Here is a 22,029-nt window from a genome sequence, read left to right as displayed (position 1 = left end):
TCTAGACCTGGGGCAGTGGTGAGTTGTTTCACCAGAGAAAACCGAGGTTTCGATCCCTTTCAAGCAACACTGAGATCACCAGACCTATCATCGCTTTCCATGTCTTATGGCACGGTTTCCCTGACTCTGACATCCTCTGTGAGGGTTTGTTCCAGAGCCATTCATTTAACAAACATTAATTGGGTTCTATCTGGGTGTGAGGCATCATGCTAACCTCTAGGAATGCAACAACAAACCTTCAAGGGAGTCACATAATAATCAGGAGGAAAAATAAGTGAACAAGACAGTGCGATAAAGGTTCACACAGCGGTCAGGTAAAGCTTCCTGCAAGAGGCAGATTCATAACCCCAGATGTGTAGGTCTTGGGCAGGCAAAAAAGTGAGGTGAGGGGGCTTCCAGGCAGAGGGTATAGTTTGTGCTGAGACCAGGAGGTAAAGTGATGGCATGTCTGAGGAACCTCAGTCTCGCTGTAGGTGGGTGGAGTGCTGGAGATGAGGGGAAGGAGGTAGGTGGAAGGAAGAGGCAGGCAGTATATGATTAAACCATTTCTATTTCTCCTTTCCCCTCTTTCCCTATTAAACCTCAGACACATCCAGAGGCCAATCCTGGCTGGTTTGGAAAGCTACTTTACCTCTCCTTACCGAGAAGCAATGAAGGATAATAATGGTGGGGGTGGTAGTATTGACAGTGAAAAAAGTGGCCATTCACAAATGTCCTCCATGAGCTAAGTACTATTTTAGAAGATGTTTTACGTGTATTATCTCACTGAGACCTGGCTCTTCACAGATATGTAATTTAACCTCCTTGAGCCTCAGTTTTCTCATCTGTAAAAAGAAGACAATAATCCTACCTACCTAAAATGGGTTTTCTTTTTTCTTTCTTTCTTTTTTTTTTTTTTTTTTTTTAAACCAACAACTAACAAATGTAATGAGATAGGATTACATACCCTACAGTTCACCCTTTCACTGTACAACATAATTATTTTTAGTAGTTCAGAGTTGGGAAACCATCACAATTTTAGAATATTTTTATCACCTATTATCACTCTCCATTTTCCTCAGCCATAGACAACTATTGATTTGCTTTCTCTCTCTACAGAATTGGCTCTTCTGTCTATCAAATAGTTTTTATGAGTAATAAAGCAGACTATATGTAAAAGGGAATGACAAACAGTAAATAATCAAGGATATTGGTTATTATTATTGGCAGTCATCTACTTATTATCCTTACACTATAATAACTTATAAAACTATTTTATAATGTAACTAGAGGCCCGGTGCATGAAATTTGTGCACGGGGGTGGGGGTGGTGAATGTCCTTCAGCCCAGCCTGCACCCTTTCCAATCTGGGACCCCTTGGGGGATGTCTGACTGCTGGTTTAGGACATCCTTCTCACAATCTGGGACTGCTGGCTCCCAACCACTTGCCTGCCTGCCTGCCTGATTGCCCCTAACTGCTTCTGCCTGCCAGCCTGATCACCCCCTAACCACTCCCCTGCCAGCCAGATCGACCACCTAACTGCCTCCCTGCTGGAATGGTTGCCCCTAACTGCCCTTCCCTGCAGACCTGGTTGCCCCCAACTTCCCTCCCCTGCAGACCTGGTCCCCCCAACTGCCCTTCCCTGCCAGCCTGGGAACCCCCAACTGCCCTCCCCTACAGGCCCAGTTGTCCCCAACTGCCCACCCCTGTAGGCCTGGGTGCCTCCAACTGCCCTCCCCTGTTGGCCTGATTACCCCTAACTCCCCCCCTCCCCCCCTGCTGACCTGGTTACCAACTTTCCTCCCCTGCTGGCCTGGGTGCCCCCAACTGCCCTTCCCTGCTGGCCTCGTCACCCCCAACTGCCCTCTCCTGCAGACCTAGTCCCTCCCAACTGCTCTCCCCTGCTGACCTGGTTGCCCTCTACTGCCCTCTTCTGCTGGTCTGGTTGCCCCTAACTGCCCTCCTTTGCTGGTCTTATTGCCCACAACTGCCCTCCCCTGCCGGCCATCTTGTGACAGCCATCTTTTGACCACATGGCCCTCTTGTGTGAGGGTGTGATGGTCAATTTGCATATTACCGCTTTATTATATAGGATAATGATACCTGTAAATTTACTAATTCTATTGAATACTGACATTGTGCCAGGCATGCTGGGGATGGGTCAGGGAGAAAGATGGGAGGGGTGTGTTTGGAACACTGAGTTCAGCCGTACTATAGAATAGGCCCTCCTGTGATCCCATCTTTAGTTAGGCTGTTGCTTTGGGTTCTTTAACAGAGACCAAGTAAAAGTGACTTAAATAAGACAGAGGTTTATTTCTGCTGGATGATGCTCCACGAGATCATCTAGGGACCCAACTCCTAGCTTGTTGCTTTTCTATCTCCTGGAGGCAAAGGTCCAGACCAGTGACCCAGCCCATGGGGAGGAGCAAAGAGGAAGAGGAAGGCAAGCAGCTTCCCTTTAAAGAGGTGACCAAGAGTATGTGTCATTCCTGGTTTTATCTCATTTGTGAGAAGAGATTACTGCATTAGTTGCTGTTTAGAGCTGACACAAGGACTGCTGAGGTAGTTGTAACATGCCTAGGGCACTACTTGGCACAGGGAACAGTCAATGAAGAATGACCTTTTCCATCAGTTACTATAGATGCCCAGGTGGCTTAGGACTAAATTTATGTAATGAAGTATCTTTTTTTTGGGTTGTATGCTTGAAAGCCACAAAACGCTCAACTAATACCCCCTTAAGAAAAACAAATACTTTGTCTTAAATAACTGAATGGTGAGAGTGCATTTTTATTTTAGCTCTGGCTTGATCCAGGGCCTCAAACTCGGTCATGCCAGCTCCGTCTTGCTCTGCTCCTGTGTGCTGGTTTCCTCCAGGGAGTTCCTCAAAGGGAAAGACAGCTTCTGACATGGCTCCTACTGAGCCCTAACCCCCTAATATTCTTGCTCTTGGCTAATCTCCTCCCCTACAGGCTGGGCTAGACCCAGAGGCCCATTTCTAATGAACAGACTCTGACAAAAGAGATGGAATGCCACTTTTGAGATGAAATTACAAAAGAGACACTGGCTTCTCCTTGCTCACCTGTCCTGTTCTCTCTTGGTTGCTCACTTTAAAAAAAAAAATATATATATATTTTATTGATTCTTTACAGAGAAGAAGGGAGAAGGATAGATAGTTAGAAACATCGATGAGAGAGAAACATTGATCAGCTGCCTCCTGCACACCCCCTACTGGGGAGGTGCCCACAACTAAGGTACAAGCCCTTGACCGGAATCAAACCTGGGACCTTTCAGTCTGCAGGCCGACGCTCTATCCACTGAGCCAAACCGGTCTCCGTGTGGTTGCTCACTTTTATGGAAGCCAGTGCCATGTGGAGAGCTGTGCTATGGAGAGGCCCAAGTGGCACAATACTGATTACAGCCTCCGGCCATAGCCAGTGGGAAATGAGTCTTTCACCCCAGTGGCCCACAAGGAACTGAATTCTGCCAACTACCATGTCAGTGGGCTTGCAAGCAGATATATCCCCCAGTCCAGCCTTCAGATGAGACCCCAGCCCTGGCCAACAACGTGATTACACCCTTGGGAGAGAACTTGAGGCAGAGGATCCAGCTAAGCTATGTTTGCATTCCCGACCCATCGAAATTCTGAAATAATACATATGTTTAAGCCACTAAGCTTTGGGATAATTTGTTACATAGCAGTTGGTAAATAATACATCTCTACTTGGAAGCCCAGCCAGGACCAGCCTTATATTATCATAGATCCAAGGTAAAAAAAAAAAAAAAAAAAAAAAAAAAAGGTGCCTTTTTTCCTGATCACTCAAAAAAAGTCCTATGACTCAGCCCTGGTTAGGCCTCAGTGGCTCACCTTTATTCATATGCCCATCCTTTAAGACCAGGAATTGGCAAACTATGGCTTGTAGACTAAATCTGGCCCACTGCTTGTTTCTATAAATAAAGTTTTATTAGAACACAGCCTCATTCACTCATATGTATTGTCTATGGCTGCTTTTATGCTAAAACTAAAAAGTTAAGAACCATAACAAAGACTGGATGGCCTTCTACATCTAAAATATTTACTATCAAATGTTTCTGTTGAAACCAGCAAGCATTTCTGTCACTTTAGAAAAAACATTGCTGAATCTTGCTTTAGACCAATAACTTTGACCAAGGTCATTGGGTACCATAATTTGCTAAGTGTAGGACACATTCCTCCTCTTTGATAGAGGGTATGTCAGCCCCATTTGAAGCATATGGCTGAAGGTGGGGGTGGACTGGACCCCCAAGGGTCTTTGGATGATGGTACTTACCCACCGGTGTAAAGGCAATTTGGGTGTGTCTGTGCTGTCTAATGGATTAGGTTGAGAGCCACTCTGTAAAGATGACCACTGATTTGCAAGAACTTTTAATACCCCTCAAAATGAATGCTTGTTGAACCTTCAACATATTAATATTTCAAACTAACCTGAACTCGGCTTATCTTTCTGAAGATGCGTGGTGGCTTAGAGTTGGCTCAAAATGAACAAAATCCTCTCTGGGAAGGTATAACATCTCACACAAATGGAGGCATCCCCGGAGTTGGATCTTTTCATGCAGCTTCTCCTGGGAGGGGCCTGGCCTCAGAGCCAGTAGGGACAGGCTGCCTCTCCACAGAGCTGTCCACATGGAGAACCATAAGCAGGTTCTCCTCTCCCTTTCCAATGAAAGGGAACTGACCAGAAATTAAGGGGGTGGGGGAGAAGAAGAAGGAAAAGAGGAAAAGGAGGCAAGACAATATGGGAGAAAGAGACCTGCTGAATTGTTGGGAAGACATCATGTTATTCATTCACATAAACACCTAGCATCGGCTATGGCCATTCAATAGGTCATCCTACGTTGAGGGCTGTACCAGCAGTCTCTCGTATTAGTTTTTGCTACATAACAAACAAGCACAACCTCTCAGTGGCTTTCCATAGAAATGCTGATTTTCCTTATTACTGGTCTGTGAGTTCATGGGGGCTGTGCTGGGTTTGGCTCTGGGCTGCCAATGGGGCTCATAGGCCCACATGTCTGTTCGTGTCTCATAGGCATCAACTACACAGGCATGTTCTTCTCATGACAGGTCACATGAGAGCGAGAGGATGAGCCAAACTGCACAGGCACATTTAAAGCCCCTCTTTCAACCAGGCCCACTGGTATTTCGTCAGCCAAAGTGAAACAATGGCTTGGTCCAGAACCAATGGGGCAGGGAAGCACACTCCGCTCACCATGATGCCAGCAGGCAAGGGAGGGGGAATATAATTCTCTGCCAACTGGAAACCATTATCTCATTTACCACGCTTACTAACATTAGGAATAGGAATACAACCACCTGGCTAAACACAAACGGATTGGTAGATATATCTATAGTAATCTAAATGTTTATATACACACTATGTAGAAAACCCAAATTTTGATCAGCTTTATGGCATGTGACATATTTTTCTGGAAAACTGACCCATGGGCTGTGGAATTCTAATCTTTGCTGCTTTGCACCACTAGGGTGAAGCACTGTCATTATTTTACAGCTTCTGGCTTGTTTTTTTTTTTTTTTTTAATCAGTAATAACAGTAAATTAGAAGCTGATTTACACGTGTTCACCCAGCATAATGATCAATAATGCCACTTTACTCTCAAACGTGTCCCAGTTTGGATGACAAGCTGTATGATCACCTTATAAATACAATATAAATACAGGATTTTGTTCTCCAGAAACAACCAACCTTCCTAAGACCCAAGAAGCACCAACCTTTAAAAAAATCGCACTTTGCTTTCCTAGAAAAATGCTCACTACAAATGACCTCTCTTCCTCCAGACCTTCATATGTTCCAGCCCACCTTAAGCTGCTCACCCCCATTTCTGTTTTCTGCATTCAACTGGGTACTTCCTACCCCCCATTTTGACTTTATGATTCAAGTCAAATGGCACAAACTAGCTGTGTGAGCCGGCCAGCTGCTTACTGATGCTGGTTCTCAGCCTCATCAGCCCTACAGGGTGACGGTAATAACGGCTCCCGGGTAGGACTGGGGGGAACAGTCTTTGATTTAATATGACTGACACAGAGCAACTGCTCAATAGGTAGTGGCCACCCTGATAAAAATTCATAAATGATTCTAAAGCCTGAGTATAATGATATCTTAAAAACTATGGCAAAGAGTCAGAAAAACCCAAATTTCTACCAGTTGATGAAGGGATAAACGAATTGTATAATAGTATAGTCATACAATGAAATATTATTTGGCCATAAAAAAGGAATGCAATTCTGATACAGGCTACATGGATGCGCCTTGTAAACATTATGCTAAGAGAAAGAAGCCAGACACAGAAGATCCCATTGGTCTGATTATGTGAAATTATAAAAACAGGAAAAGCAACAGCGACAGAAAGTAGACTGGTGGTTGCCAGAGGCGGGGGAGAGGCAGGGAAAGGACAGTGACTGCTAGCTGGTTTCTTTCGGGGGCAATGAAAAGGTTCTGCAATCAGAAGCTGCAACTGGTAGCAAAAACACGATCATAGTGAGAGGTTTAAAAATACTTTCAAAGTTTATCAAATAGACAAAATCTATGGGAGGATTTCAAGAACTGAATAATAAGTCAACATGCTTCATTCACAGATAGCCACCAAACTTTTACAAAAATCACTCATGTACATGGCCATCAAGAAACTGTCTGGCCCACATGGGCCAATGGTTGAGAGTCAACTCATGTATATCAAGAGGTCCTGAGTTCGATTCCTACTCAGGGCATATGCCCAGGTTTCCAACTTGATCCCTAGCAGGGGGCATGCAGGAGGCAGCTGATCAATGTTGATGCATCAGTGTTTCTATTTCTCCCTCTCCCTTTTTCTCTGAAAATCAATAAAAACATATTTTTAAAATAAAAAAACTAAAATCACAAGGAGCACTTTTACAAGTCATATTCTCAGACCAAAACCCATTATTATCAGAAACCCAAAGCATGGTTTCACAAATTGGAACTACTTGAAAAGTAAAAAATATACCTTGATATAACTCTCAGGTTTGTTCCCCCCGACACACCAACCCAGCCAACCAACCATCCTCGAAACTAAAATAACAAAATATCTAACACTTATGAAAGGATGCTTCGGAAAAAAATCTACACAAATATGGGTGCCATGAAAATTTTTGAAAAACTTCAAAATAAGCAAAAGAGATTTCTGAGTATCCTGTTAGTTTCCAGGTCTGGATTGTCTAATTCTATAGGAGTTAGTGCCTTTCATTGTTTCTGAAGTTTTTATAACCTTGTGGGTTATAGAAAAATATAATAATGCAAATAAATCACCTGGAGATACCGACCAGATGCATCTGTCTGCAAATTTATTTTTGTGTTTCTGATGGTTGTTGTAAGTATGCATTTGTCGAATTAATTCTCATTTGAACCTGTTGTATCATTTTATTGAGTCTCTAATTAATTAGTTAGTTAGTTAATTAATTAAATAAAATCCCTAATATGTTCACTTTATATTTGTATGACAAATTTTAAGTTTTTTAAAAATTATCTTCTAACATAGGTAAAGTCAAATGGAAAATATATAGATTTAAATGCTTTCATTACTAAAGGCTGAGAAGAAGTGAACTTAGGGAAATTACAATAACAAAATAAGTGGAAAGAAAAGCACAGAAAGAATGCATAAAAAGATAAAAGCTGAGATGAATAAAATGGAGGAGTAAAGAAATAAAAACAAAAGCTTTACTTTTTCTTAAAACAAATGACAAAATAAACTCTTGGCAAACTAAGGTGAAGAATGAAAACACAAAACAAAAACAACAGAAACAAGAAAGCTGCTAAACAAATGTCAAAGATTTAAAAATAATTTTAGGAGAATGTTAAATGGAAGGGCCACAGATCTGAAAACTTAGAGCACTGTGAAAAATTTTTTTCTTTTGAAAACTATAAATTACCTAAATTGATCCAGACTGAAAATTACAGAAAAAAACTGGAAAGATTATTAAGGATGTACAATGATAAAAAGCATCAGCCCAGATGATAAACAGACTAATTACTGAGATAATTAAATATTTGCTAGTTACGGAGAAAGAAGGAAAGAGTCCCAATTTATTTTCAGAGTAGAATAACCTAAAACAAAGAAACCAGCAAAACTCCAAGCATAAAAAACGAAAACTAGACATCAACAGGGCTTACACGTGTAGCTGTGAAGTAGTCAAGGAAAATACCAGTAAATGAGAGCCAGCAAAGCGTTAGAAGATGAATCCAACACGACCAAGGGGCTTATTTCAGGAAAGCCAGGTGATTCAGCACCAGGCTATGTCCTGCACTGATCCACTATATCCTCATATTTAAGTGCAAAATCCAAATATTTATATCAAAAGATATTGAAAAGATATTTGATAATAGTAAGCAACTCATCCCAATGAAAACTCTAAGTAAAAATTAGAGTAGCCCTAGCTGGTTTGGCTCAGTGGATACAGCATTGGCCTGCAGACTGAAGGGTCCCAGGTTTGATTCCGGCCAAGGGCACATGCCCAAGTTGTGGGCTCGATCCCCAGTAGGGGCATACAGGAGGCAGCCAATCAATGATTCTCTCTCATCATTGATGTTTCTATCTCTCTCTCCCGCTCCCTTCCTCTCTGAAATCAATAAAAACATATATTTAAATTTTTTTCACATATTTTACATATGTTGATATGTAAAAACCAACACCCAAAGGAACCATGTATTTTATATTAAATTTGAAAATTCTAAAGCCATCAAGTTAAAGTTAGAGATGCAACAAGGATGCCAGCTGTAGCGACATTGTTTGGAGGTTCTGGCTACTGCAATAGGACAAAAAAACAAAATTAGTATATACACTGTAAGAAAGGGATAAAACAATGTGGATATTAAATGACTATATCATAACCATCATATATCATATTCATCAGAGACCAAGAGTTTCTAATAAATACTGTCAATTAATAATTTTTGTGAGATTGGAACTCACAGCAGATCTACCTATATAATACACAGACACAAATGCAAACAGGCAGCCAAAATAGGTAGACAAAAAAAACAAGCCCCAAATGAAAGAAGAGACTTCTTCATAAGAAGAGCTAAAAGAAATGGAGGTAAGAAATGTATCAGATACAGAGATCAAAATAATAATGGCAAAGATGTTCAACAGTCTGAGAAAAGATATAATAACTATAAAGAGTAAAACAGCACTAATAAAGAATACAGTAGAAGGAATACCAGATTGGGGGAGGCTGATTGTTGGATCGGTGAATTGGAAGACATGGTATAAAAAAACAATCAGAGAACCAAAGAGAAAAAAAAACAATTAAAAAGGGGGACAGCTTAAGAGAGCTGTGGGACGTGAAACATAACCATACCTGCATAATAGGCGTGCCACAAGGGGAAGAAAGTGAGCAAAGGATAGAGAATGTGTTTGTTTAAAAAAAAAAAAAATATATATATATATATTATTGATTTTTTTACAGAGAAGGGAGAGGGATAGTCAGAAACAACGATGAGAGAGAAACATAGATCAGCTGCCTCCTGCACGCCCCCTACTGGGGATGTGCCCACAACCAAGGTACATGCCTTGACAGGAATCGAACCTGGGACCCTTCAGTCTGCAGACCAACGACGCTCTATCCATTGAGCCAAACCGGTCAGAGCAAGAGAATGTGTTTGAAGAAATAATGGAAGAAAACTTATTTAACCTGGTGAAGGAAAAAAAAAAATCACTCAATTTCAGAAGGCACAGAGAGTCCTAAGCAAGAAGAACTCAAAGAAAGTCCCATGCCCAGACACATAATTAAAATGCCTAAAATTAAAGACAAAGTGAGAATCTTAAAATCAGCAAAAGGAAATTTACTTACAAAGGAGTTCCCATAAGGCTGACAGCTGATTTCCGTCAGAAACTCTACAGGTCAGAAGGGAATGGCATGAAGTACTCAAGGTAATGAAAAGCAAGGATCTGAAACCAGGATTACTATGTGCATCATTCAAAATAGATGGTGAAGCAAAGAGCTTCCAGACCAAAAAAGGTAAAAGAGTTTTTCACCACCAAACCAGCACTACAAGAAATGCTAAAGGGACTGCTGCAGTGAGAAGAAAAAATAGAGAGAAAGAGAAGCAAATGGGACTACATCAAAATAAAAAAACCTCTGCACAGCAAAAGAAACCATTAAAAAAAAATGAAAAGGGAGCCCACTGTATGGGAGAGCATATTTGGCAATGACACACTGATAAAGGGTTAATATCCAAAATATATAAGGAATTCATTCAACTTAATAAATGGAAGACAAACAATCCAATTTAAAAATGGGCAAGGGCCTAAATAGGCACTTTTCCAAAGCGGACATACAGATGGCCAAGAGACATGAAAAAAATGCTCAAAGTCACTGATCATCAGAGAGATGCAAATTAAAACGACAATGAGGTATCACTTCATACCTTTTAGAATGGCTACCATCAACAAATCAACAAACGACAAGTTCTGGTGAGGATGTGGAGAAAAAGGAACCCTCGTGCACTGCTGGTGGGAACGCAGACTAGTGCGGCTACTATGAAAAACAGCATGGACTTTCTTCCAAAAATTAAATAACTCTGACCCAGTGATTTAGGACTGGGAACTGAACTGTGATCTTCTAAGGGTGTCCAAGACGTGTTATTTATTTCCCTGTCCATTTCCCTCAGTTCAGAATGGCCGTTTCTATCTCGGCAGTGTTTCCCGGACGATGATGTCTGACTTAGAATATACGGGCAGACCCATGATATTGATACATGCCCTAAACCTGTGCATCACGCAGTTGTGGCTGTGCTATGCTGGTTAGGTCTTCTTTCCCCGCTGCCTTGCGGTATCCAATTTCTTGGAGTTCCCTTTCCTTGCACAAGTAACCACGTAGTTGAGTGCCCGCCCCCCTCTCCCCCCCTCCCTCCCCCTCCCCCCCCCTTATTCAGTATTTCGCGTGATTTGCCAGTGTCGCTGTCTCCTTCTTGTAGCGGAACTGCTTTGCGGTGATTTCCGGCGAAAGATGCATGGAGGCAGTGCTGTTGTCTGCGTTCCTTCAGCTTTCCGCGTGTTTCCTTTGCTGCATGCTTGTTACTGTGGTTACCCAGGACCAGGGGTCCTCTTTCCAGGTATGGTTTGCTGTGCTTTTTTTTTTTTTTGCAGTGACTTTTCCTGCTAGCATTTTCATCCCGATTGATATTACCTCAGAGAAGAAAGGAGAGAGGGAAGGAAGGAAGGAAGGAAGGGTTGGAGGGAGAAAGGAAGGAAGGAAGGGTTGGAGGGAGGGAGAGAGGGAGGGGGAGTACAGGCTACCTGGGAGAGGGCGGTTGTCTGACCTATACGCTCCCTGTACCACTGCCTAGGGTTGCTAGCTGTGTTGGCTGGGTGCACCAGCAGGTAGTTTTTCTGTGTGACCATTACTGCTTTCAGGTTGCTTGTTAATTGGCAGGTGCTTACAGATAACTAGCTGGATTCCGAAACCCTGTTACTAGGTTTCAGGTGCTGGTTTCATCTTAGGTTGCTAGCTACTGCTTGCAAGTTGCTGTGTTGCTGGGTGCTGCATGCCAGGTATCTGTTTGCTACCTGCCAGATTTGTACCTGCCACAATGGTGCTTAGGCGGCTGCACTCCAGGAAAATAACCAGCAACTTACTAGCTAGTTCTTTACGGGGTCGCAGGTTGTCTCTTACCACCGCTACCACTTCAATTCTCATTATTTTCCCATTTACTTGGTTGCTACGGTAGTTATTGATTTCAAAGTGATAAGGTTGCCCAGCTTGCGTTTACCTGCTTGCTGTTAACCAGATATTTCCGTCAATAGGTTGCCAGTTACAGGGCTAGCGGCAAACAGGGCACCAGCCATATTAGTAGGTGGTGATATACCCTGATACTAGGTTGCCATTTCACTCTGAGAGTTACCAGATTAATGACTGATGCTTACCACGGTATGGATTATCAGATTACTGGTTAACAGTTAACCAGTTATTGGTCAACCAGTTACAGGTTACCAGCTAATCAGTTAACTGGTAACCGATTACCAGGTCACAAAAAGTTACCAGGTTACAGGTTACCAGTTACAAGGTTACTTGCAACCAGTTCACCTGGTTAGTGGTTACCAGTTAACCATTTGCAAGTTAATTGGTTACCAGTTACCAACTAACTGGTTACCAGGTTACCAGTTACAAAGGTTACTTGCAACCAGTTCACCTAGTAATGGTTACCAGTTAATCATTTACCAGTTAATCAGTTACAGGTTACCAGTTAACCAGTCAATAGTTATTAGTTAAGATTACTTGTAACCAGTTTATGTGGTTAACAATTACCAGTTAACTGGTTACCAGTTATAAGTAACAGGTTCACCTGGTTAATCATTTACCAGTTAATTGGTTACAGGTTACTGGTCACCAAATAACTGGTTACCAGGTTACCAGTTAACTGGTCACTGGTTACCAGGTTACCAGTTACCAGGTTACCAGTAACAAAGGTTACTTGTAACCAGCTTACCTGGTTAGGTTACCAGTTAACCAGTTGCCAGTTATTCAGTTACCGGTTACCAGGTCACTGGTTACTGGTTACCAGGTCACTGGTTATCAGATTACCAGTTACCGGTTGTCAGTTACAAGATTACTTGAAACCAGTTCACCTGGTTAACAATTACTGGGTTGGGGTTGGGGCTAGGGGAACTAGGGCTAGGGTTAGGGCTGGGGCTGGAGCTAAGGACTAAGTAATCATTATTTAAAATTGGATAAAAGACCTATTTATTATACAATTATAGTAAAATTCAGAATATGAAAATACAAGCTTATATAATAAGTCTAGGCTGTATATAAAGAAAATTATGTAATTTCATTGACTAATGTTTACAACAGCATGTAAATAAAAGTTTTTGGGTGGAAGATTTAACATTTTAATCAAGTTATCTTTTCCTAAGTTCATATATGACATTGATGCAATTCTAATAAAAATCCTCAATGAGTGTTCTTTTTCTGGACAAGTGACAGTTAATCTAGAAGTATGAATACCTAAGAATTGCTAAGAAAGTTTTGGAAAAGATCATCTACAGTCTTTGTAAGTCTGAAAGCTATTAAGGTTTACTTTAATGCAAACATAATCAAATTATGTGTTACTGGCAAACCAGAGAAGACATGAAGATCAATGGGACAAAATAGATTCCAGAAACAGATCCAAGTATATTTGGGTACTTCATCTGAAGGTGAAATTAAGATTCCGTCCCAAGGGGAATAATATTGATAGCTTGTTTAACAAATGGGCCTGTATATGTGGACAACCAAACTCCTACATCAGATGTTACAGAGATGAGTCCTGGCAGCAGCAAGGTGCCAGCGAAGCCAGACAATAACAATATCACAGAAAGGCCTCGGGAGGGAGGCTTTCATAGGAGAGAGAGGAGCCACAAATTAAGCAGAAGAATCCAACTGCATAAAAGGACAGTCATTTTTATATGGGAACATCACCACAAGGAAAGTCAAAAGACAAAAGACAGGAAGAGAGAAAACTCAGCAATATGTGATGGGCATGGGGTCGAATCCTCGAGTTCCCAACAACCCAAGAAAAAGAATGAGTGTGTAGTGGTGTAAAGGTCATAAGAGAAAAACGCAAACGATCAAATAGTCTATGTAGAAACAAATACAGATCAAAACACCAGCTGGGGAAACGCACAAGGACTAAACACCTCATTTCTCTCATCAGATTAACAAGACTTCAAAAGCCGGAAAACACCCAGGGTTGGTGATAATTGGGTGCACACCAGCGGGGACTACCGGTTTGAAATCTACACAGGTACAGACTAAGGGAATGCACTGAAACTCCAAGAGTACAGTGAATGTGAGGAATTATGTAGGATGATTACTGTGGACATTGTAATGGCAAACAAGACAAAAACAACCTAAATAGTCACGAAGAAGAAGATGGTTAAATTAAACATGGTTTGGTCATAGTCTCACTTTTGCTTAAAAAATTAAGTTAGGGTGGAAACCGGTTTGGCTCAGTGGTAGAGCGTCAGTCTGCGGACTGAAAGGTCCCAGGTTCAGTTCCGGTCAGGGGCATGTACGTTGGTTGCGGGCACATCTCCTGTAGGGGGTGTGCAAGAGGCAGCTGGTCGATATTTCTATTCGACGTTTCTACCTCTCTATCTCTCTCCCTTCCTCTCTGTAAAAAATCAATAAAATATATTAAAAAAATAAATAAATAAAAATAAAGTTAGGGCCTGGCTAGAGTGGCTTAGTTGGCTGGGTGTTGGCTGGTGCCGTGACAGGTTGCTGGTTCCATACCCAGTCAGGGCACATTCGGAGGACAACCTATCAACGATTCTCACATCGATGTTTCTCTCTTTCCCTTCCTCTCTCTAAGCATGATGCTGGGTGAGGGGGCATGCAGGAGGCAGCCAATCCATGTCTTGCTATTACATCGAGGTTTCTCTTTCTCTCTCTCTCTCTCTCTCTCCCCCTTTCTCTCTCTAAGGAAAAAAACAAAACAAAAACCAATTACAAAAAAAAAAATAGTACATAGAAAGGAAATAGTATGGTCAATTCAACATCAACTCTGTAACTGGAGTAGAAAACATAGAGACATAAGCAGGGGGGAAAAGATCAGGAGAAACTCCATCAAAATGGTCCCAATGTTTACATCTGGATAGTAAGATTAGGGACTAATTTTTCTAGATAATGTTTCTCATACTTTCCACAATAAAAAAAATTCTATTTGATTGATTTTTTTTTAGAGGAAAGGAGAGAGAGAGAAACATCGATCAGCTGCCTCCTGCATGCCCCCTACTGGGGATTGAGCCCGAAACTTGGTCCATGGGATGGTGCTCAACAAACTGAGCCACACAGGCCAGACCCATGCTTTCTATCTTGAACACACATTACTTTTATAATCAGGGGGGAAATTTTTAAAAGTTGAAAAAAAAGGGGTACTCTGGGTAAAAAGAAAGAGGTAAAAAACAGGTTCATGATAATGGAAGTTTCCCTGCTGAAATTCAATAGCTGAGCTTCCTAAAGAGCTATAAGCAATATTTCTAAAGCAATGGCATTATTAAAGCAATATTTCCAAAGCAATGGCATTATTAAAATACTAACATTGGATGCTGCATGTTTTTTTGATTTCTTATCAAACAATAGTTAATGAATCATTATTACCATCACTGATAGGAAAAGACAGAAATTCTGGCAAGAAAACACAATGGAAAAAATAAATAAAAGGAAAGCACAATGAATTATCAGCATTGTGTTCAAGTAAGTAAGGAGCAGAGAAAGACAAGCCCAGCTCAAACTCTGTAGCTGTTTCCAAAGGACAACCCTCAAGGGTTCCAGCTTTGTCACTTTGTTATTTCTTTACTTTGCTTTATATCTTTTACGTAAAAGTAAGCTGATGTGCATGAGAACTTTAATAAGTGTGTGTATTAGGGAAGTAAAAGTGTGTAAAAACTGATTAAAAAAAGTAAGTGTTCTTATATTTTAAATATACTTCTCTCACAAGAGTAACCTCTCTAACTCACCACCCCTGCTGACATTCTGTGAGGGCATGCTTCGTTCATGCAGTACTCACTAAGAGCCCGTTATGACTCGAAGATCATGTGAGAGGCTGGAAATCAGAGATATTAGGACTCTGGCTCATGTATGTGGTATAATCCTAGCTTGCTCTCTGGCGCCACCTACTGGTCAAAAGCATTTCCATTCAAATCACTTTAGGTACCACAGGTAATTTGACTGTTGAGGTAAGATGTTTCTATAATACTTAGAAGCGAGGGCTACACACCTTTGCTTGTTCAAGTTCTCCTTAATGATAAGCTCATTCACATCCCCTCCATCCCAAATCATACTGTGACTACAAAATCATTAACCGTCAGTATATTTTAAATATGTATCAATTTATTAGAAAACCATTCCCTTTTTATGTGATTAGAACTAAACTTTTTTTTCTGGAGGGGGGTGTCAAATACCCAGGTAACATTGTGCAGAAAATGGTCCTTCGTATCACAGATTGGTAGCCACGTATGCTGGGGGAGGTTCAGAATGGCACGTGAGAGGCTGGGAAGCACCATCCACTCCACAAGTTTAATGAGATGGAGAAAACCTTTATTAGAGTTGGGAAGCCACGTTGGAGGCAAATGTAGTCACTACTCAATGCATTTAATTCCAAGCTCTACTCATAATGATCCCGGTAACACTGAAGATCCTACAACGGTTACAACGGTTCAAGAGGAGGCCTCAAAGTTAGGACAGCGTTAAAAATTACAGTGGGCAGTATAAAATTACAATTTATTATGGGGGTGTGTGCATTTTCACAATAATGTTTAAAAACATAAAGAGTATACCTCTTGCAGAATTCTATGTATGACTTGTCACATCCCCCTCCCCCCTTTCTATTTTTTTTTAAGCTCCCCCTTCCTTCCTTCGTTTTTTAATCTGGAATGGAATCCGCCGGGCAGAGCAGAGCTGTGTGGGCCCCTCCCTGAATGATGGAGTAGGTCTGCTTGGGCAAGTCCTGCTGGGAAGAGGAGAATATAGGGGGGGCCGTGGTGGCCACGGCGATGTTCTGGCCCCCGTCGCTCACCACGGTCACCTCGGCCGCGCCCTCCTGGATCAGGGCGTTCAGGCCTTCGAAGTCGGTGGTGCAGGCGATGCCAGAGCTGGTGATGAACGTCTGGCTGCCGGCGCCCTCCTGGGGGCCGCCGGGGGCCGCGGGGAGGAGGGTCTGGTGCAGGGTGGCCCCGTCCGCCTGGTCCTGCGTGGTGGTCAGCAGCACGGTGGTGGGCTGGGCCACGGCGCCCACCTCGCCGGGGCACCCCGAGGCCTGGGGCGGGGCGATGAGGTTGACCTGGCGCAGGATCTGCAGCCGCTGGCCGTTCGCGGGCAGCTCCTCGGGGCTCTGGGCCACCAGGGCCGACGGCACGATGTTCACAGCGGCGGCAGTGGCCGCGGCCTGGACGATGGTGTTCGTCTGGGGCACTGGATGCCCCACGATGATTTTGACCCTCCCCTCGCCGAACGGGGGCGCGGGGCCGGGCTGGAGGGGCACCTGGAGGTGCCCCACGGCGAGGGGTGCGGCCGGTGGCTTGCTGCTGGGGTCGATCTGGAACTGCAGGACCGTCACGTCCGAGCGCTTGCCCTTGCGGTGCTCGCTGTGCTGCCTCTTGTGGCTGCGCAGCGAGTCCTCGCGCATGAAGGAGGCCTCGCAGAGGTCGCAGTGGAAGGTCTTCTTGGCGTCCAGCTTGGCCACCTGCCGGCTGCTCTGGCGGCCCGATGCTACGTCCTTCCGCTCCGGGGCCTCGCTCTTGACCTTGTCCGCGTGGAACTTCCTCACGTGCTTGCTCAGGTTGCCGGGCTGGTTGGTGTCGAAGCTGCAGTGGCCACACTTGAAGGGGCGGTCGGCGCGGTGCACGCGCTCGTGCACGCGCAGGCCGGCCTTGCTGGCGCAGGAGTAGCCGCACTCGGCGCACCGCTCCGGGGGCTCGGCCCCGTGCAGGCGGCTGTGCTTGCGCAGCGCGGCCTTGCTGTCCGCCAGGAAGTCGCAGTGCGGGCACTGGAAGCTGTTGCCGCTGTGCTTGATGCGGATGTGCGACTTGAGGTTGCCCTTCATGGTGCAGCGGAAGTTGCAGAACTCGCACTTGAAGGGCTTCTCCCCCGAGTGCACGCGCATGTGCCTTTTCAAGTCCGAGCTGATTTTGAACTTGGCGCTACAGAGCCAGCACTGGAAGGGGGCGTCCCCTGTCAACACAAGGTGAGTTTCGGGTGAGAACAGGCAGGCAACAACCACCGCGGATCTCCCCCCGAAGCGCACACCCGAAACTCGCCTACACCAGGGCAGCGGGTGGAGACCTTCTAACTGCGGCTTCTAGCAGCCCCTGGGAGGGGGAAAAAGAGGGGGGGGGGTGGAGGGCTTCTCTTCTTTCCCCAAACTAAGCCACCACCACGGTCTCAAAACCCAGGAGAAAAGCGGAGACTGGAAAGAGCTCTTTAATTGTCCCAATAAGGTGTGTGAGCATCCTCAGCACAGTCTTTACAACAATCGCGCTATGGCTCCCAGGGTTACTGTGACGACCCTGGCTGGGGGCTGTACCGTGTTGCATGATCCATTGGCTGTGACTGAGTTACATATTGTAACATTTCGAACCAGTCATCTCCTTGTGATCACTCATCAGAATATTCTTTCTTACCGGGGTTCACATGGCCAGCTTATACTCCAGGCAGAGTTTCATGACTAAAGACGTGTTTATTGCGCAAACTTTATATCCCACATTGCCAACGGCGTTCTCTGCTGGCGAAGTCATAACATCCAGCCGCTTGACTTCCTACTCTTTGTTTTTAAATTGATATTTGCTGAAAGATGAGCGGGGGAAGCGAAACCGCGCCAACCTCTGAACGGCGTGATACTCCGAAGCGTTCGGGTCAGTGGGTGCCAGGTCCAGGGCATCTAAGGCGCCGCGGTGGCCCCACCCATGTCAGTGACTGTATAATTAGGCAGAACAGCAGCAGCTAACATTCTTCAGGGTTGCTTCCGGGTGGCAGGCACGCTGCTGAGCACTCCACAGGAATGGTCTCATCGGGGGCTCCTGGGGGCTCCGACAGTCCCAGGAGGCAGGTGTGTTAGCAATGTTACCATTCACACCACTGTTCACGCGAGGAGCCCGAGGCCTAGAGAGACCGCAGAGCTGGTCACAGTCCCTGGGAGCCCTGAGCAGGGCCTGGACTCCAGGCTGGTAAGCTGAGATGCCAGGTAATTAACCATCGGTACCTACAGCCAATGCTCGCTGTCTCAGGCCACAGACTCAACAGACAAAGCCTGTGCTCCTGCTTTTAGGTGTAAGGCCTAACACATCACCATGAGCTGCTTAATGCATGCAATTTATTTACAAACACAGGTTGTGAGCTGGATTTGGCCATAGCTTACCATTCTAGAATTTGGCCATAGCTTACCCATTCTATCCACTGAGCCAAACTGGCTAGGGTGCAGGGAGCGCCCTAGCCAGTTTGGCTCAATGGATAGAGTGTCAGCCTATGGACTGAAGGGTCCCGAGTTTGATTCTGGTCAAGGGCACATACCCAGGGTTGCGGGCTCAATCCCCAGAGTGGGGTATGCAGGGGACAGCTGATCAATGATTCTCTCTCATCATTGATGTTTCTATCCCTCTCCCTCTCTGAAATCAATTAAAAAAAATTAAAAAACAAAACAAAACAGCCCTGGCTGTTTTGGCTCAGTGGATAGAGTGTTGGCCTGTAGACTGGAGGGTTCCAGGTTTGATTCCAGTCAAGGGCACATGCCCAGGTTGCGGGCTTGATCCCCAGTAGCAGGCGTGCAGGAGGCAGCCGATCAATGATTCTCTCTCATCACTGATGTTTCTATCTCTCCCTTCCTCTCTGAAATCAATAAAAATATATTTTAAAACAGACAACAGGGAGGGGAAATAGCAAACTTTAAGAAAATTAGGAAGCCCAAACCTAAACAATGCTTTATGTGTAAATAAATACCACCAAGATCATGCACACTGAATTCTGGGATGGTAAGCTATGGCCAAATCTGGCTCACAGCCTGTGTTTGTAAATAAAGTTTTATTGGTATGCAGCCACACCCATTTGTTTGTGTTGTTCATGGTCACTTTCAAGGCAGAGGTGAGCGACTGTGACAGAGACTGTGTGGCCCACAAAGCCTAAAATGTTTGCTATCTGGCCCTTTACAGAATAAGTTTGCTGACCCCCCTTTCATGCCATCAACCCCCTTTTCCCAATTCAGTGAAACCCAGGGGCCCTTTCTCAGAACAATGCTTAAGTATTCAAAATAAGCTAAAAATGAATAGGAATTCAAAAGGAACTGATTATTTTGAAGTAATTATTAAAAATTAAAAGAAAAAAAATCTGTGATATGGCAATGTAGGTGCTTACCAACATATTAAATAGTAAGATCCAGTGACTACAACCCTTTCTAAACAGAGAAGAGCATTAAGGAAATTCTGATCCTCCTGCAACCCCTCGTATGGAAGGACGTGTGGTTTCTACTGGCAACGAGTTCCGCGCACTGTGACCAGACTGGCTGCCAGTTGCTGGAACTGAAGGACACATCACGTTTCAGTACGGGTTAGTGAAGGTGAGGATGAAAATCTTTCCCCATCCAACTTCATGGACTTCCTAAGTTCTATCCATGGCTCAGGGTGGCCGTGTCTGTGGACTCAGAGGAAGACTCTGCTCCAGAATGTTTTACTAGGTCTTCCCTGAAGTTAGGGTCAATGTTTTGTCTTTTTTTTTTTTTTAAAGCATCAGCAGAGGTGAAACCCAGGAAAGGCAGATAATCAACTCTCACAGAGCTTAACAACAATTTTGACATGGAAGTCAACGGTTTAAATCCCTTTGCCATCTTCTTCTTCATTCCCCTTTAACCACAGATTTACTTCTTAAATGAGGAGTGCCCACTACCTTATTCTCAGTGCCCGGCAGAGGGGACTTAACGGGTGTTGGTGGATGAATAAATGACAGACACGTTTAAGTGGACGGATCTTTCTTGAGTTTAAGTTGCTCCTAAGATGATGGACAACGTAGTTGATCAAAGCGAAGGAAGGGTAAGACAAAATCCTATTAATTTTACAATTTGTAAAATGTTGTAAGTGCCACAGACTTAAAAAGGGGAAATGAGCCGAAACCAGTGGATAGAGCGTTGGCCTGCAGACTGAAGGGCCCTAGGTTTGATTCCGGTCAAGGGCATGTACATTGGTTGCGAAAACATCCCCAGTAGGGGGTGTGCAGGAGGCAGCTGATCGGTGTTTCTCTCTCATGGATGTTTCTGACTCTCTGTCCCTCTCTCTTCCTCTCTGTAAAAAAAATCAATAAAATATATTTAAAAAAAAAGGGGGGGGGGATGAGTACTCCATGCATAAATGGAACACAGTCAAACTTTTACATAATACACTTTTCTGGGCCAAGTTAAAGATGCTACACTACATGGTAAGGTTATCCATGTACATCAAAATGATTCTGAACCGTTTCCATAAGTGAGTCCTTCAGCTCCTCTACCTTAGGTTGGGGAGATTTCTGAAGATCGGTTGGGCATTAGTTATGTCAACGTCTTAACGTGCTATCGGCCACAAAAATGTCCCCCAAACTCCCACCTACCACTTCTCCCTGTAGCCATGGCCTCGGTCACATATGTCCTCATGCATGCTCTCCTGACCAGGGCAGGATGACTTGCCATGACCTCAGACCACAGGGCCCATCATGTCCTCAGATTCAGCTGATGATACGCTGCATAGGCCTGACATAGTAATGGCTTGAAATGGGCTTGTGCGTTGGGATTTGCTTGCTTGCAAGCCTGCCATCCATCGCCGTGAGAAGGTCAAGCCTGGCCTGGCCCACTGGTCCCAGGAGGAAGAGGAGGAGGAGGAGGAGGAGGAGGAGGAGGAGGAGGAGGAAGAGGACAGGTGCGTGGAGCGGAGCTGGGGTACCATGGTAAAGGCCAGGGCACAGCCAGGCCACGGCCAGCTGAGCCTCACACTGGGAAATGAGCCCAGCCAAGATCAGCAGAGCTGCCCAGAGGACACCAGCTGATCCCAACGTGGGAACGGAAAAGGCACGCTGTATCCACTGAGGGTCGGGCTGTCACACTGCATCACTGTGATACCAGGTAACGGATGCAGAGACCAGGATGAAGAAGCGGAGCACTGCCACAGCACAAAGCTAAGTTACGGAGCACTGGCTTTCGGACCGGTTGGCAGGAGGAGGCCGCCGGGACACCACCGAGTGGCAAACCTTCGGTAACACTGCCCCCTGCAGGAACTGAAAAGGCAGACTACACACCTACTGAACTGGGGACCTGATGGAAGAGGTCAATTCTAGGCAGAACACCGGAAGTGTCTCACCAGCTGCACATGACGAGCTATCACAGAAAGAGACAAAGACACACACAAACCCCTGGCCATTTTCAATATGGGACTTCGAGAGAGAATATAGAAATCAAAGATGCGCTGGGTTGGATAAAGATGTTCATTGTGCCTGGCCGGTGTGGCTCAGTGGTTGGGCACCGACCTATGAACCAGAAGGTCACAGTTTGATTC

At 44.4% G+C, this 22,029-nt stretch overlaps 1 protein-coding gene across 2 annotated transcripts in view; it reads right to left on the bottom strand.

Moving 5' to 3' along the window:
* Positions 1–22,029, bottom strand: part of ZFP64 (ZFP64 zinc finger protein) — a 73,296-nt gene that overhangs the window by 30,305 nt on the left and 20,962 nt on the right. Inside the window, exon 6 of one of the 2 annotated variants that reach the window (XM_084886992.1) lies at positions 16,351–17,698. The exons of the other annotated variant lie outside the window; for it this stretch is intronic. Coding sequence (XP_084743118.1) covers positions 16,392–17,698 — 1,307 coding nt within the window. The 3' untranslated portion in view covers positions 16,351–16,391. Of the gene's footprint in view, positions 1–16,350; positions 17,699–22,029 lie in introns of those variants that run through there. 2 annotated transcript variants of the gene reach the window in all.

This window comes from Pipistrellus hanaki (genome assembly GCF_964339955.1).
Source record: "Pipistrellus hanaki genome assembly, chromosome: 6".
Lineage (NCBI taxonomy): Eukaryota > Metazoa > Chordata > Mammalia > Chiroptera > Vespertilionidae > Pipistrellus > Pipistrellus hanaki.
This window is presented reverse-complemented; position numbering and strand designations above follow the sequence as displayed.